This window comes from Peromyscus californicus, unplaced genomic scaffold (assembly GCF_007827085.1).
Source record: "Peromyscus californicus insignis strain IS unplaced genomic scaffold, ASM782708v3 Scaffold_1__1_contigs__length_55948999, whole genome shotgun sequence".
NCBI lineage: Eukaryota > Metazoa > Chordata > Mammalia > Rodentia > Cricetidae > Peromyscus > Peromyscus californicus.
In genome coordinates this window covers 33,067,322-33,083,996 of record NW_026294492.1, presented here as the reverse complement: position 1 = coordinate 33,083,996, position 16,675 = coordinate 33,067,322, and the positions used below count along the sequence as shown (strand labels likewise).

Genomic DNA, 16,675 nt, shown 5'->3' with positions numbered 1-16,675 from the left:
GAATTATACTGAATTAACAGATATGCATGAGCACATGGTATTCAAGTCTGTAAAACACTGGAACGTTTAGAGTGCAGGAACTCCAGCATCCTCCTGCCTCTACCAGCCCTGAACATATAGACAGCCACACACTACTACTAGAATACTTTGAGGTGAACCTCAGTTTTCCGATTTTTGCTAAAGACGTTATAATAGCCTTTAACAAGTAGAAATATATTAAAGAATCTATTTTGCCTTTAAAATGTATCAAATATGTCACTTGCTAAGGACAATGGACTTGTAGAATTTCATTAAATGTATCAATAAAGTCTTGCTGAAAAACAAAACCAACAATAACAACAAGGTTCTAGGACATGAAAAGATTCTTTCCCTTGAGTAAGTACCAAAAGCTTTCTGAATAAAAACCAACAGTGTGATACTGGAAGCACGATGGAATTGGGCCAGGTGTCTCATCTACAGTTAAAGAACTCAAGACATGCGCTCTAAATGTGATTCGGCTTACGAATAGCCTAATTTACCATGCATACTGGTGCACTGTCAGTTCCCCAACCCCAGGCCAATCAGGTACCTTTTAGCAGCAGATGAAAAAGTTTCTTTTCTTGCTATTGATACAGAGCTGGTGTGATTCTGTTTTCTGTTTATACCACTTCCATTGGTTATACAGGACATGGAAATAGCTTCTCGAAGGCTTGGTTGGCCTAGGTAGTTAGAAAAAAAAAATTATAACAAATTTCAAGATATTTCTTAAAGAGCAGCATTTTAAAAATTAAGTCTAGTAGTGTTTAAGAACAGTGAGCAGATGGCCCCATCCGCAGCATTCAGCAAGCGGCACCACTGTCCTGAGATTTAATACCATCAACACAGACCAATACAAAGCTACACTGAGCTGCTGGATGCTAGATCCACTCGCTCAGCTAAATGGTGGCTGTTACATGGCAGCTATGAAGTTCATGACCCAACCATATGCTTTAAATTTCTAATATTCTACACAGCAAATCTTAGAGTGCTATTCTATATAAATAAAGTTTAACTATGTAAAACAACTTTTACAGTAAAAGGAATGGAATAAATGTCTGGTGGGTAGGCAGCTGTGGTCAGCAAGGGTCAAAACCTCAGGTTAAACAGGCCTGTCTACTAAGAGTCAAGTTTATTTAAAGGTTGGAAGTAGAGTATAGTTATGGACTCAAGCGAAACTGAACTGTTCAACTAAGACAATCTCCTGCCGGTTTTTCTTTCTAAAACATAAAATTACAAGTTGTACATGTAGGACCTAAAGTATCTGGCATTCCAGAGTGTTTCAAATTTGATGTTTAACTGCATTTTTGACAGGTCCTGGTACTCAATCGTATTGTAACTACCTAAGGGGCTTCCTGAATAGTGTCCCAGCTCCTACCACAAATGGATGAGCCAGAAGAGAGGAAAAGGTGGAGAGCAGCTGCATTTCCTTTTTAAAACTTCTTGGGAAGGCACTTACATACATGTAAGAGCAATGCCCCTCAAATTACAATTTTTGCTATAAAATCTAGCGCTAGTACGCCACACAGGTGACTTCTTACCTTGATGATTTTTGAGATTATTATGACGAAATACTTAAAAATGTTCAAGTCAGTAGCATTTACCATGTCTGCAATGCTGTGACCAAGGGAAGGGGGAGGTGCTAGGAAGAACTCAGCTGCTCTAACCTCAGTATCTGAGGTTCACTGTCAGGTGCTCGGGTATTCCAAATACCTCTTCCACTTTCTTATTCTCTTCTGTCCGCCTCCCAACACCCTTCCTTAGTCTAATGACTTTATTCCTTAAGAGGAGAGCAATATACCCTCATTAAATTCTGTCTTCTCTATTTCCAATTATTGTGAATATTTCCCCTTTCCTCTTGTCTCAAAGCAAGATACCCTTTAACTTCTAGCCCACTATTTTCAAAAGTAGAAATGACAAAGGAAGTATTAGACTCTTGTATAGGAACAGCCCCTGTTGCTTGGTCTGAGACAATAGCCACCAACATACTTCTAGACACACAAGTCTCAGAGGTGTTGTCTGGATAAGGAGGAATTATCCTCATCCTCTGACACAATTATCACTGATTTTAGTTTAATGCTTTCATTAAAGAGATTCACACCTTCCTTCCCAACCTAATGTTAATTTTCCTACTAACAACCTATGACAACCTTTGCATTCTCCCATGTTATTTGGGATAAGAACTAAATGACAATGCCTAGGCCTTTACAATATCCCAAATTCTACATAACAAGGACTGACTTTCTATTATATTTCAATATTTTTTTCTGGGTTCTTTTATTTCTCAAGTGGTGACTACACAATGCTTTTTATCTTTGGTTTATCAAGTTTCCTTGGTGTGAAAAACTGCTACCTTTAGATAAACTTGGCTTTTACTTCTAAAGCATTCTGTACTAATAGTGTGTCTTTGTACAATGCCGCTGGGCCGTACTCTCAAATTATATTCATGTGGTCACCTCCTCCCCAAGAGGTCCTAATGGGTTTCCCAGGTACCAGCTGTGGCATAATTTGTCTTCCTGGCAGTTAAAATTGCCCAAGTGTTCTCTGGACTTTCCTTTATGCTCCGAAGTCCAGGTAATTTTCTTTTGGCAAGGACTCAGTTGTAACTGGTGCCTAAGTTATGAACATATATCGTCAAAAGGAAAGAATTCTCTGATAGAGAAGGTATACCAGAAACTTAAATGACTGGCCATCTTAAAAAAACTGGAGAAAAAACTTCCTACCTTGGTTAAATGTCTGGCATAAAATAAAGAAGAAAAATGTGGGCTAAGTTTTTAAGTACATGGAATAAGACCAACTAAAAGAAAAGAACTAAATATACTGCAGTGACTAGTTAGGTGTGCTGCTGATTTTGGCATTAAGTGACAGCAGAATTTCATCAAGCCATTTAGACATACATGCATCATTAATATTTACTGTCAGCCATACCCGAGGCCAAGTTCTGTCACCATAGCACTACCATCTAGCCACACTAAGTGTCAGTCGTCCTCAGCAGCAGTTACACGGACTCCTCTTAACCATGGTGTCATAAAGAGCTCTTACTCTGTTGATCCAAGGTTTAATCTGATCTCTAAGGAAATAGCGCGGATGATGAGCTGAGCACTGTCCTGTCAATAACTTATGGAGAGGGACTACAGAGACACTCAGTATCTGGGGGCATTTCTACTAAAATCTGAAACCAAATCTACATGTGTTCAAGTCTCCTAACACTAGCTGCATGATCATCTATGTACATCCTTTTGCATATTTTAAATCATTCCTACATTACTTTAACACCCAACATGGTGCAATGCTCTATAAGTACAGATTATACTCTATTGTTCAAGGGAACAGACATAAAAATCTACAGATGTTTAAACATGCCTGCAGGTTTTTTTCTCCCTGAACATTTCTGAATGATGCTGGCTGAAGCTACAGATATAAAATCTATAGACACAGTACTGACTGTACTAAATTCTATTTCAAAGGAAACCAAGAACCTAACATAGTAGAGTTTTCAACAGTAAAATAAATAATTCCATTTTAATTAAAGCTTAATTGTATTTTAACAGTTGTTTTATGAAAAATTTTAATTTGAAAACATTTTGCTTAAATATTCATATTTTCATACCATTAATATATATTAATTCTACTAATTAAAAACTGATTATCTGATTTTAGATAATTTGATAGCATACTATACAAATCCCAAGAGAAATATACACCTGCTTAGAGTTTTCAATAATAAAACTTATGAAATTTTACATTTCTTCATGTCTTATTATCAGTTAGAAAATGTAATTAGACAAAAATCTCCACTAACGAGAAATTAGTGATTAATCTTAATGAACTATGTTCATCTATAAAAGTTTTTTCAACTAAGTAACTCAAAGAATAATCAATGAAATGGATCTCATCTCAGAATGTAACTACACTATCAGCAAAGTAAAAAAACTGAGATTTATTTTAAAAATGGTTTTCCTTTACTTTTATTTTATGTATGAGTATGTATGAGTGCTTTGCCTGTGTGCTGGTTTGTGCGTCAACTTGCATGCAGTATCCGTGAAGGCCAGAAGAGGGCAATTGGATCCTCTGGGATTGGCGTTACAGATGAACTGCCTTGAGGGTACTGGCAATCGAACCTGGCTAGCCAGTGCTTTTAAATGTTGAGCCATCTCTGTAACTCCTAACTTCATTACTTTTTAATTCTTCTTTTAAACTGAACTCTTGGTAATTTTGTTAGAGCAATAAAAAGAAGAATAACGTGTGTATGTGTGTATCTATACATCCACACAAACATACACATCCACAGAACTGAATAATATCCGCCATTTAAAAAGTCCTCTTTTCATTTACAACAGCAGGTACAGAACCTTGGGAGGACAGTGTGTTAACTGAGATAAGCCAGACAGAGAAAGAAAACAGCACGTGTTCTCATGTGTATGTAGAAGCTAGAAGCTGATTTCAAAGGGGTAGAGAAAAGTGCCTGAAATAGTGAGAAGCGTGTGAGAGAAAAAAGATGGTTAATGGGTATAGGGGTGAGGATGAACAGGAAAAAATGACTTGCAACAGTCTACACAGTACAGAAGGATAACTATAGTTGACAAAAATTGTTTCAAAAAAAGTTACTAGAGAGAATGTCTGAATGTTTCTAACACAATAAATAACAGGCCAATTACCTTTACCTGACCATTCCACATTACATACATGCATGAAATGTTACAATGCCCAATTATTACATGAGAGTTAAAATAAAGATCTATAAAGTACTGCAGACAACAAGGAAACATTCTTATTCAGGCTGAGGGTAGAGATGCCAATTAGGCAGAAAGCTTGCTCTAAAGGTGCACCCATTTTATCAAGCCTGTATGTGTTAACTGATTCATTTCCCCATTCTACTCTAGCAACTTCAAAATTCTCTTATAAAAATCAATTCTTTTTTTTTTTAAGATTTATTTATTTATTGTGTATACAGTGTTCTGCCTGCATGTATGCCTGCAGGCCAGAAGAGGGCACCAGGTGGTTGTGAGCCACCATGTGGGTGCTGGGAATTGAACTCAGGTCCTCTGGAAGAGCAGTCAGTGCACTTAACCGCTGAGCCATCTCTCCAGCCCTAAAAATTAATTCTTAAGCAAATCATTTATTATAGTCTTGACTGTGGCAGTCTTCCAAAGTTGGTTCTCAAAAAGATATAAAATGAAAGATTAATTAAACACACACACACACACACACACACACACACACACACACACACACACACCCCATAATCCAAAGTGGTTCCTACAAGCCTTTTGCCAAACTTTAAAGTTCTTTATCTCTTGTCACTGACATTTGCCCAACTACCACTAATAATAAAGAACAATTCTTCCTCCTTTTCTAAATCTCCACTATCTACATTTAGGTCCAAAATGCAGAATCACAAAAACAGACAGTGTTGCTATTCTTTACTCTCTCCAAAACTTTCCAGTTTACATCTCCCCACTTCACTCGCCATTTCTTTCACGTCTATGCTCTTCCACTCACCATTCTAACTAGCACAGTTTTTCTCTGTTATCGACCATCTGAAACCCATCTTACAAGACAGACACAGTGGCGTGTGCCCACGATCCCAGCACGTGGCGGGGAACAAAGGGGCACCTTGAGTTTGCGGCCATCCTAAGCTCCACAGGGAGAGCCACTCTCAAAACCAAGTGAACAAGAAACAGAAACACAACTGCTTTACTGTGTCGGAGAGAATGCAGGTAAGACTGACGGTGAGTGATCAAGAGTGCTTGCTGCCAGACCTGATGACCCGAGTTTTACACCGTAAATCCACAGGGTGGAAGGACGAAACCGATTTCTGCCAAACTGTCCTCTGACACACAGAATAAACAAACAACACAGCTCTGACAACTCTTGTGTGCATTTGTGCATGCAAGTGAAAAGCGATAAAACCTGCGCTGGGTTTTATCTCTTTCTAGTATATCTAAGACTATTGGTTTTGTTCTAGTTTTTGAGTGGTACTGGGAATGAACCTAGGACTTTGTGTAGACAGGCAAGCACTCTTCACGGATCTGCATCTCTCTCCACCCCTAGAAGTAGCGGACATTTTTCTATTTAAGACTTACTAGTTTCTTCCCTGCCCTCAGACCACCCTTGGCAAATTCACAGAAACTTGCTTTACCAATTCTTATTACCAGCACCGATACTATCTTCCTCTTTGCTGTCGCTCTGTTCTCAGCATATCTGTACACCATCTTCAAAAGCGCACAATGGGGCTGAGTGTATCTATAGTTCAGTGGTACAGTGCTTCCTAGGATGCATGGGGCCCTCAGTCACATCCTCAGCACCGTAAGTCAATGGGTAATATGAAAATTGGCCTCAATCAAGCATCCTTTTGTTGTCTCCATCATCTTTTCCTTCAGGCAATTTAAGTCACTGATCTAACTCCACAATTTTCCTCAACCAGAGAATTCCAATTACATTCCTCAAAATACTAGGTTTTCAATACTGCTATCACACTAAAATTGCTTTTGTAGGGTTTTCTAATATGCATACACATCAAACTCTGAATCTATTTTAATCACCCTCTCTGCTGCAGCTGACAACTTGCATCACTGATGCCGTGCTGGGCTTTCTTGTTTTAGAGTCCTTTCTATCACACCAGCTTTCCTCCCTAAGTTAATGAGTCCCCAAATCTTGATGGCTAACAGCAGCAAGAACACCTCACCTGTACTTCAGCGATCTACATATGCCCACTCACACACCACCACATACATCTCAAATTCAGCAGTCAAACAAAGGACTCACAGTCTTTCTTGGAACCCTGGTTAACTGTGTTGTGAGTGTCTGTCTGGTGAGCATCTAGGATTATGTAGTACTTCCCCCTATGTCTTCTTCTGTGGTGATGTTTTATTTGTGCTCTCACAAAAAAAGCTTGCTGGGGGACCACAGGACAAGTCAGCCCCTATATTAAACATACAAGTCAGGCAGTAGTGGCACATGCCTTTAATCCTAGCATTCGGGAGGCACAGATTCATCTGGATGTCTCTAAGTCCAAGGCCACACTGGGAACAGAGCCAGGCATGGTGGTACATGCCTTTAATCCCAGCACTAGTTAACCATAGAGTTCTGGAGGTCTGTACAGACAGGAAGGAAGTGATAGAGCCGGGCGGAAAAAGGAAGTGATGTAGCTGGGCAGGGAGAGGAAGAAAGATGGCAGGGCACAGAAAGGTATATAAGGCGTGAGTATGCAGGAAGTAGCTCTCTTGGGCTGAGGATTTCCTAGCGGTAAGAACTTGTGGCTGGCTTGCTCTGTCCCTCTTATCTTTCAGCTTTCACCCCAGTATCTGGCTCCAGGTTTTTTATTATTATTATTAATAATAATAATAATAATAAGAAGAAGAAGAAGAAGAAGAAGAAGAAGAAGAAGAAGAAGATAGTTTAGCAATTCGTGTTACATTCTTCTAGTCCTGACTTACTGCAGTCTGGGTAGAGCAGTACAAACCTCCCTTTTCCAAACACTGCTGAGGATGATGACCATGCTGGTCACTACACCAAGAAATGTCAAGTTCAAGTGCTTGATTAATTTGAAAGAATTAAAAATTCTTGGTGGTTTAGGAACAAAAAGGCTAGATCTGATTTAAATGAGAGCAACACGGTCTTAAGGACTGTTTCCTCAATATTTGGATGCTGAAATTCCCACTGTACTGAGGTTGGCAATAATTTAACTACTGACCACAGAAGGCTTAGGATGAAGCTAGTTAAACTATTACAACTATTTAATCATGTCTATGGAACAGGTAGTTTGAATGCCTAGCTAAATTTAGGACAGGAGGCTCATTTGACCTCAGCAAATTTATTATATAGTTAGAAATATTATGATGGGAAAAGCCTATAAGTGAAGTATTACACGGGGTTCCCAATTAAAATAATAAACTTTCAGAATTTGGGGGAAATAGAGAAACCTACTATAACCATAAGTAATTCAAACAAGCAAACAGTTTTATATTTCAAGTTTCAATTTTCAAAAGAAAAAGGCAGAAAACACCAGACTCCTATTTACAATGCACTTAATTACCTTTATTTGGCACAGACTTCTTCACTGAGGCTACATGATCTTCAGAGATTGCAAGACGCCTCAAAACATCAGCCAAAGCTGCCTTTAGCACAGTGATTTCATCTTCCTGTTGTTGAACTCGTGACTCAAGAGCTGAGAGGCGATCCTGAACATCAGAAGTACTTGCAGCAGAAATGCTATCATCTAAAAAAGAAAATATTAACCATTTTAAAACCTGACTGCTTGAGAAAGAACTTCCTTCTGGTGAGAAAACTACCAAATCAGGTTTTTTTGTTTTGTTTTTTGGTTTTTTAAGGTTTAAAAAAAAACCCAAACAGTAATTTTGCCATGATTACAAGAGCAACTTCTATAAAGGTATTTTTCAAGTTATTAAAATGATAAAAATTTCCCATGGTTGATTCCCCACACACACACATCATGGTGATACCACCTTAGTTTTCTTACTAAATGTTCCTACATACATCACTTTGGAGACGTTAAGTGCTACAGGCCACAGAAATATAAAGTAGGAATTCAGTTGACCATAGCAAAAGCTAGTACCTGGAAGTAGCCAAGGGCCTTTCCAGAGGATAAAGCCGAGTCTTAAGGAGTCTTGGTGATATCAGCTTTTGAATATTAGCCATTTCCTGCTATGAATTTCTCATGTAGCTTTTCCATTCCTAGAACAGTGTGTTTGATCATTCATTGGGTACAATTTCCTCTATACAATTAAAGTATTTGGATATATATCTCCCAACTGTGCTAAAAGACAGACCCCTAATTCCAGGCCTTTCTGTAATTATCGTCATTAGCAACACCCGGCGAGGGCCATCTCTGGACAAAAGCCTTTTATCTGAGATATTTCTCAATTCCAAGGACAGACTATAGACAGATAAACATTTCAGACCAAGCACTAGTCTTCCTGAAATAAGGTAAATATTCATACAGAGACAACTGCCAAGGTCAGGCGGGTGTTAGGTACAAGGTTTTGTTTTTTTTTACAAATTAAGCTTTAACCCTCCCTTCTTCCATAGCCTTAGTGGTATTTCTAGACTTCCCCTTTAACAATCAACTCAGAACAAAAGGGCTTTCACATACCAAGTATATCAAGCTATGATGCAGGCTTCCTAGCTACTGAGTGCTGCAAGCCATAAAAATATACAAAGTAGGATTTCAGCTGATTATGACAAAGCTAATACCTGGAAGAAGCCAAGGGCCTTCCAGAGGTCAACCTGAGGCTCAAGGAGACTTGGTGATATTTGGCTTTTGATTATCAGTTGTTTTCTGCTATGAGTTTCTTGTGTGCTATTTTAGCTTTACCATCATTTTTTGGGCAACATTTCCCCTCTACTAAAGGAATATTAAGATAACCTGTGCTGACAGCTATGCAAAGCCAGAACTTCAGTTCAAGCCTCCCTGTAATTATCGTCATTGGCAGCATCCAGCCAGGTCCATCCCCAGATGGAGGAAAGTATCTTATCAGAGATACCTCTGTACTCTCGAAGAACAGACTAAAGCGTCCAGACTACCTGTTTGAGAAGGCCTGGCGGATATGCCAATTGAGCTTAACTTCCTCCTTTCCCAAATCTTACCTCTATTTCCAGATCTCCCTTTAACCATCACCAGAGGCATCGAGCTGTACACAGGTTGCCTAGCAACCAAGCACACTTTCCCCCACCCTGCAGGAAAAACGAGCCACAGGAAAAATGGTGGCACTTTTATTTTCTCCCATTGACCTAGCAACTTACAGATTCTTAACATTTTCTACCAATTACGTTTAAGACTATAGTGAGCACATAAGATCCCTCTTCTTAGATATTACCCGAATTTAGCCTTTAGTTAATTCATTTCCCCATTGGTCACTTCCCTTTGGGGTTGCAAATGATAATTAACAGTTATTACCTCCCTATGAGATTCTTATCACCCCTCTGTTTGACCCTGGAAGCCTGGCTTTGCACTGCTAAGGGAATACTGCCTGTAAGTGCATATATACCAAGACTCCCAGGGCACGGGAGGGAGAGGAAGATGATTTGGAAGAATAAATGACTGGACTAAGAGCTCTGTGTGCTGAGATTCTATTTCCTGAAAACAGTCCTGGCTGGCTGTTCGTAGTTCTCTCTCCTGAGCCCCTGGGATGTGTGATATTAAGGCTGGTCCCCCTAATATTATACAAGACCTGAGCAGACTTGCCCCACCTGACCAGAAAATTTAAACTGGACTGAGAAGAGATGAAGAGAAACGAAGATGGAAGGAACTTAGAACAGTGAGAGGACAGGAGAGGAAAGGACAGAGAGGAGCTAAGGATGAGAACAGAAATTGAAGCTGTGTAGAGAGAGATTTTGACATGCTGGGCGGTTTGGTGGCGCACGCCTTTAATCCCAGCACTCGGGAGGCAGAGCCAGGTGGATCTCTGTGAGTTCGAGGCCAGCCTGGTCTATAGAGCAAGATCCAGGACAGGCACCAAAGCTACACAAAGTAACCCTGTCTCGGATAAAAAGGGAAAAAAGATTTTGACTTAGAATAAAATGGACTAAAGAGCTCGGTGTACTTAGATACATGAGTATCCCTCAGATTAATCTGCCGCTGGTAGCGTCTCTTCTGGAACTCTGGGAGAAGATCATAGAGGGGCTGGACCCCAATAGTCCTTGTTACATAAGAATAGTCTTCAAGAGAGCAAACTAGCTAAGCTCTCCCTTTTAATGGCATCATGGCTCCTACTTCTTTAGGAAAACAGACGGCAAACCATAGGATGCATGTTCCACCACTGACCAGAGCGCCTCTTCCCTTGTCTTTACTATCACATTCCTCCAACACCAATAAAAAGTAACTCTGTCGTGACTTAACTAAAGCCTTTGTGCGGTTCTCCTTTCTTCCAACAGTCCAATGTCTTTTTGAGAGAGTAGCGGGTGGGTGTGGTGGCACATCCCGCCATCTCTGCACTCTAGAGGCAACAGGACTGGCTCAAGTCCCAAGCAAGCCTGGGCTGTATTGTAAGACTATCAAAAACAGCAGTGGGCCAGCAAGATGGCGCAGCAGGTAGAGACCACTGGGACCCACATAGTAGAAGGGAAGAACCAACTTCCACACATTTCCTCTGACCTCCACACATACACTGTGGTACATGTACACTTCTTATGCCACCAGTAAATGTAAAAGTAAAAATAAACAAAGCAGTAGCAACAAGAGTAATAAAAATAAATCAAAACCAATAAAGAAAAATAAAAGATGAGATTTCGATAAAGCTCCTACATAACATGTTAGGTATGTAACAAAGACTATTTTAACAAAGTTTGAACTATAACAACATAATTAAATGCTTCCTAAGCTACTAAACTTTAGAGTCCACTATTTGCTGGGTCAATTAGAATAAAAATGTGGATGGATGGGGGTGGGAACATGAGATCAGGTTGTGGGGGGTAGAGGGAGAGTACTGAAAGAGACTACTGCAAGTGCAGTGGGGAGGGGGCATTTCAAGGTCAGGTAGAAACCCGGTGCAAGGGAATCTGCCAGGAATAATCTACTGGGATGACCCCAGCAAACTCCTAGCAGTGGCGGATACATAGCCTGAACTGGCCATCTCCTGTAACCAAGCAAGACTTCAAGGGGAGGGAGTGGGCTGTTGGGCCTATGGGATGTGCTACAGTAAGAGTGGCCTACAGACTGAAGGAGTGGCCAACAAAGACTGGTCTAACCTAAAACCCATCCAGGAAGAGGAAGCCCTCCCCTGACACTGCCTGGAGCACCAGGACCCACAGGCTGGATGACCGAGAGACCTAGCATAGAACTAAACATGACTGGAGCAGGGAAATGTCAGTGTAATGATGCAGAATAACAATATTCTGCTGTACTCATAGATTGGTGCCTAGCCCAACTGTCATCAGAGAGGCTTCATCCAGCCACTGATGGAAACAGATGCAGACCCACAGCCAAGCATTAGTGGGAGCTCGGGGAACCCTGCAGAAGAGGGGGACAAAGGATTGTAGGAGCCAGAGGGGTCGACACCACAACAAAGCCCACAGAACCAACTAACCTGGGCTCATAGGGGCTCAGAGAGATGGAACAGACAACCAGGGAGCCTGCATGGGACTGACCTAGGCCCTCTGCACATAATGTTACAGTTGTGTAGCTTGGACCTCTTGTGGGACTCCTAACAGTGGGAGCAGGGGCTGTCTCTGACTCTTTTGCTGGCTTGTGGGACCCTATTCCTCATACTGGGTCACCTTGCCCAGCCACGGGGAGGTGCTTAGTCTGACTGCAACTTGATATGCCATGTTTGTTGATATCCATGGGACTTGCTCTTTCCTGAACAGAAACAGAGGAGGAGTGGATTAGGGGGTGGGAACAGAAGTGGGGGAGAAACTGGGAGGAGAGGAGGGAAGGGAAACTGCGGCCAGGATGTAAAATAATTAAATTAATTAATTGAACAAAATGTTCAGCTGTACAGAAAGATCAAATGCTATTGGTTAATTCTCTATGAGCAGAAAAGTGCTGGGGAGAAATACTGACTTAATAGACACCCTTGGCCTACTTCTTACATCAGAGCACAATTTAAACCAGGTCAGTCATATAGACACCAGGGCAGAATGTGCCATTTTCCTCAGGCTGAAACAATATGCATGGATTTCCTTACACAGCTAATTCCAAATCTGAGTTAACACACTAATTAATACAAAGCAAACCTATGTAGGAGACAACATCCACACTGAGACGGCACATGCCAACGGACCTCCCAAGGGCAGATGTCCCTTCTTCCTTTAGTGGGATTTCAGTGCCAATCGGAGATGTAATGGTGTGGAAAGGAAAGCTGGGCTTGTCTTGAACTTGGACTTCAAGTTCTGGTTCTATACTAATTACACTATCTGAGGCAGGTGAGTGCAGTTCTTCGAACCTTAATTACGTATCTTTAAAGGAGCAAAGTACAAGGCACACCAAGTACAAAGGGGAAGACCCGAGAGCCTTGGCACCTGTTGCATGAAAGCAGGAAGGTCAGAATCTGAGATGGTTTAGCAAATGGCTGGTTCTCTCATCTTAGAACTTGGATATATTTTAAGTTTTTATTAGCATATTAGTCATGCACAATCATGGGTTTCATGATGACATCTTCACACAGGTACAGAATGCATCTTGATCACATTTGTACCCCATTACTCTTACCCACTCCAGGCCCTGCTGATCCCCTTCTTTCAGCTTTCAGTGTATGTGCAGACAAATGAGTTTCATTAGGGTTAGCCACAGAAGTACTTACAGGACCATGGGCACCATAAAATTTTATTTATATATGTCTAATTCTCACACGCACGTTGTCCTGTGTATGTGGTATACATGTGTGTGTGGGTTCGGGTATGCTCCTCCATGCATGCCCCTGCGTATGTATAGGCCAGAGGGTCACATCAAGTATCTTCCTCTACCACTTTGCACCTTAATTTGTCTCTCAACTGAACCCTGACCTCGCCAACTGACTTGGCATCCCTAAGCCCCTGCCTCCAGCGCTGAGCTTCGACGTGTGCACCCCATGCCCAGTTTTCATGCGGATTCTTGGGGTCCAACCTCAGGTCCTCATCTTTGTCTACAGAGCCTCCCTGGCTCCAAGCACCTGTATGCCACCCTTTCCTTTGTCACCTGGCTGGCCACTGTCTAAGTTCAGTCACTATTATTTCTCCTGCCTGAGGGCCTGTTTTCCTCCTTACGGGCAAACAGCAGCAGCTCTTCTCTCTTGCAAACTCTGACTTTTTCAGGTCTTCTTAGTTCTGGTGCCTCACTCTTCTACCGTAGTAGGTTCAACTGTATGAGATGGCTTTTTAAGTCGGTATAAAAACAACTGGCTACCAGAGATTCCATACAGTGAATTTACACACAACACTACAGAAACCAGGCCAGAGAGGGAGCTTCCAGATTTTCCAGAGACAGCGGTACACAGCATGTTTTCTCTCTTGGTTCAACACTCCAAAGATTTTCTTAAGACTGTCAGTAATAAAGCAGCTCCTGACTACTCTAGTTCCAGTTCTGAATTCCTGAGGTGTGGACAACCAATTCTAGGAGCCAGTCTTATGTTTCTGCCGGTTAATTGTGTGGCCTAATAAATCTAGTTTTTGCAAGCCACACATTCTAATGGAGTCAGTAAACTAGACAGCTGTTACCTTCTAAACTGTTCTCAAATTATGAAGGTTAAGCAGCAAGCCTTGGTCATAAACACAATCTGTCTGGGGCCTTGGGAAGGCAGCAGAGCCTCGTGAGCTTCACCAAACGTCACAGCAATGTAATAACCCATCTGGGGTTTCATACCACGTTGCTACTTTATGTTGGGAAGTTACTTGCCTTTCATCCATCCATTTTTTTTTAATGGCTAAGGTTTTTATGTTGTGAATGTTGGATAATCACATGAAATATATTTCCACCTGTCAAGATCTTACCAAATCTGATAGGTCTTATGGCAGACACAAGGACAATTTTTCAAAGGCACAATAAGCACCAAGTTAACAATATCTTATTTTTGTACTGTACTTTTCATATTAACTACCTCATTCCTTTCCTTGTGTTGTCTACATTTTATATTGAAGGAAAAAAACTGAAGATACTAAATAACTTGCCTAAGGATACCAAGCTACTCTTAATATCTGAGACTTAAAACATAAACCTGGAGCTGGGCGGTGGTGACGCACGCCTTTAATCCCAGCACTTGGAAGGCAGAGTCAAGCGGATCTCTGTGAGTTCGAGGCCAGCCTGGTCTACAGAGCGAGCTCCAGGGCAGGCACCAAAACTACACAGAGAAACCCTGTCTCAAAAAACCAAAAGAACAAAACAACAACAAAAAAACCACAAACAAACAAAAATAAGGCCAACTCCCAAATTAAATGCCCTTTATTTCATTTCACATTCCATTCTAATAATAATCACACGAAGACCAAATAAATAGATCCTTTCACAAAGCTAGCAGGGTTTGTTTGAAACAAACTGTCGATCTTTATCAGTCTAGTTATTAATGAACCCTCTTTCCCTGCAGTCCCATAGTCTGGATGAACACTCAAAGGGCCACTTGAGCTAAGGCAGACACAAGGGAGGACTGAAGTGAACCTGCACAACTGTTTTCAGTTCTATACAATTTCTTCCTGTCTGAAATCCCAACCCTGTGGGCTGGGGAGATACCCTGGTGGATACAGCACCTGAGTACAAGCCTGGAGACCTGACTTTGGACCTTCAGAACCAAATTAAACACCAAATACAGTGACACACAGAGACGTGACCCAACACTCCTACGGAGAGATGCAATACAAGAGACTCCCCCAAAGCTTGTGAGAGCCAGACAGCCTGCTCACACAGTGGCAAACAAGAGACCTTGTTTCAAGTAAAGTGGAAGACAAGGACAGACCCCTTCACACGTGTACACACACACACACACACACACACACACACACACACACACACACACACACACTGAATGAATGAATGAGATCTCACACTTTCAGGTGCAGGAGCCAATAAAAGACGTGAGAGAGCAGTGAATGAAATCTGGTGTTAAACTAGGTAAATATATTTACTTATCAGCTCTGTAAGAGGTTTCCTCACAAGTAATTTCATCATGCTAATTAGTACTACCATAAGGCTTGGGAAGATTAATGAATAATGAGCACTGTCACATAAGAAGAGTTTGTTAAGTAATGTTCTTGACTGCCCTGTTTAATAACACCATGAAACTGGAAATGACCTAAAATTTATGAGCACCCATGCAACCACTAATAAGGAAATATAGGGTAAAAAGACTGGAAGATCTGCAAGACAATGTAAGTGAAATAAGCAAACTGCAAAATAGTATGAGTAACCCCACCATCAAAACCACACACACACACACACACACACACACACACACACACACACTCACAGAGTCTATAATCTTTCTTTTTAGTTTTTCTGGTGTATCATTTTACAGCTAGGTATAACTATGCCTACCTGTACCTGCTTCTGATTTAATATCCTCCATTACGGGATACTGGATAAACAAGCCTTTGTATTGTTTATTAAGAATTCTGTGTGCACATGCTTATAGATTCACTGATGTGTATATGCCTAACTGTATATATGTACATGAGTATACACACACACACACACACACACACACACACACACACACACACACACACACATAAAGGACATAACTTTAAAAACTAGAAAAGGATAAAGGAAGAAGGCAGCATTTGCTGGTGTCTACTAGGTGCTAGGCGCTATCAGGCAACATGTAATCTTATTTAAGTCAACCAATGACCCAATGAAACAGGCTGCGGCATCCCTACTTACACTAAGTACACTGAAGCTGCCTAATAGTGTGCATCTAGTAAGATGCAGAGCTGGTGTACGATCCCTATGACTGTGGACCTAAACTGCAGCTCTGGAGGAGGGCATGGCAGAGGGCATTCTCCCGGGACCACAGAACTAACTGGGGCGGCACGCATTCTGCCACTGTGTACCAACATGAGAATCAGAGGTCCTGACCAAGGAGAGCTGCCTCATCCCCTTTTCCATTTTTTAAAATTCTGTTTTACATGTACAGGTGTTTTGTCTGCATTTCTGTTTGTGTACCGACCACATGTGTGCCTTGTGCTTTTGGAGGCCACAGGAGGGCATCTGGAACAGAAGTTACAGATGTTGTGA

General features: G+C 41.2%; 1 protein-coding gene across 6 annotated transcripts in view; it reads right to left on the bottom strand.

Annotated features, from left to right (window-relative positions):
• Eml4 (EMAP like 4) overlaps nt 1-16,675 on the bottom strand; it is a 129,556-nt gene that overhangs the window by 51,870 nt on the left and 61,011 nt on the right. For all 6 annotated transcript variants that reach the window (XM_052746410.1, XM_052746411.1, XM_052746412.1 and 3 more), the window contains exons 2-3: nt 8,054-8,236; nt 569-698 (exon numbers count right to left, since the gene is read on the bottom strand). In XM_052746410.1, coding sequence (XP_052602370.1) covers nt 569-698; nt 8,054-8,236 — 313 coding nt within the window. The remainder of the gene's footprint in view (nt 1-568; nt 699-8,053; nt 8,237-16,675) is intronic.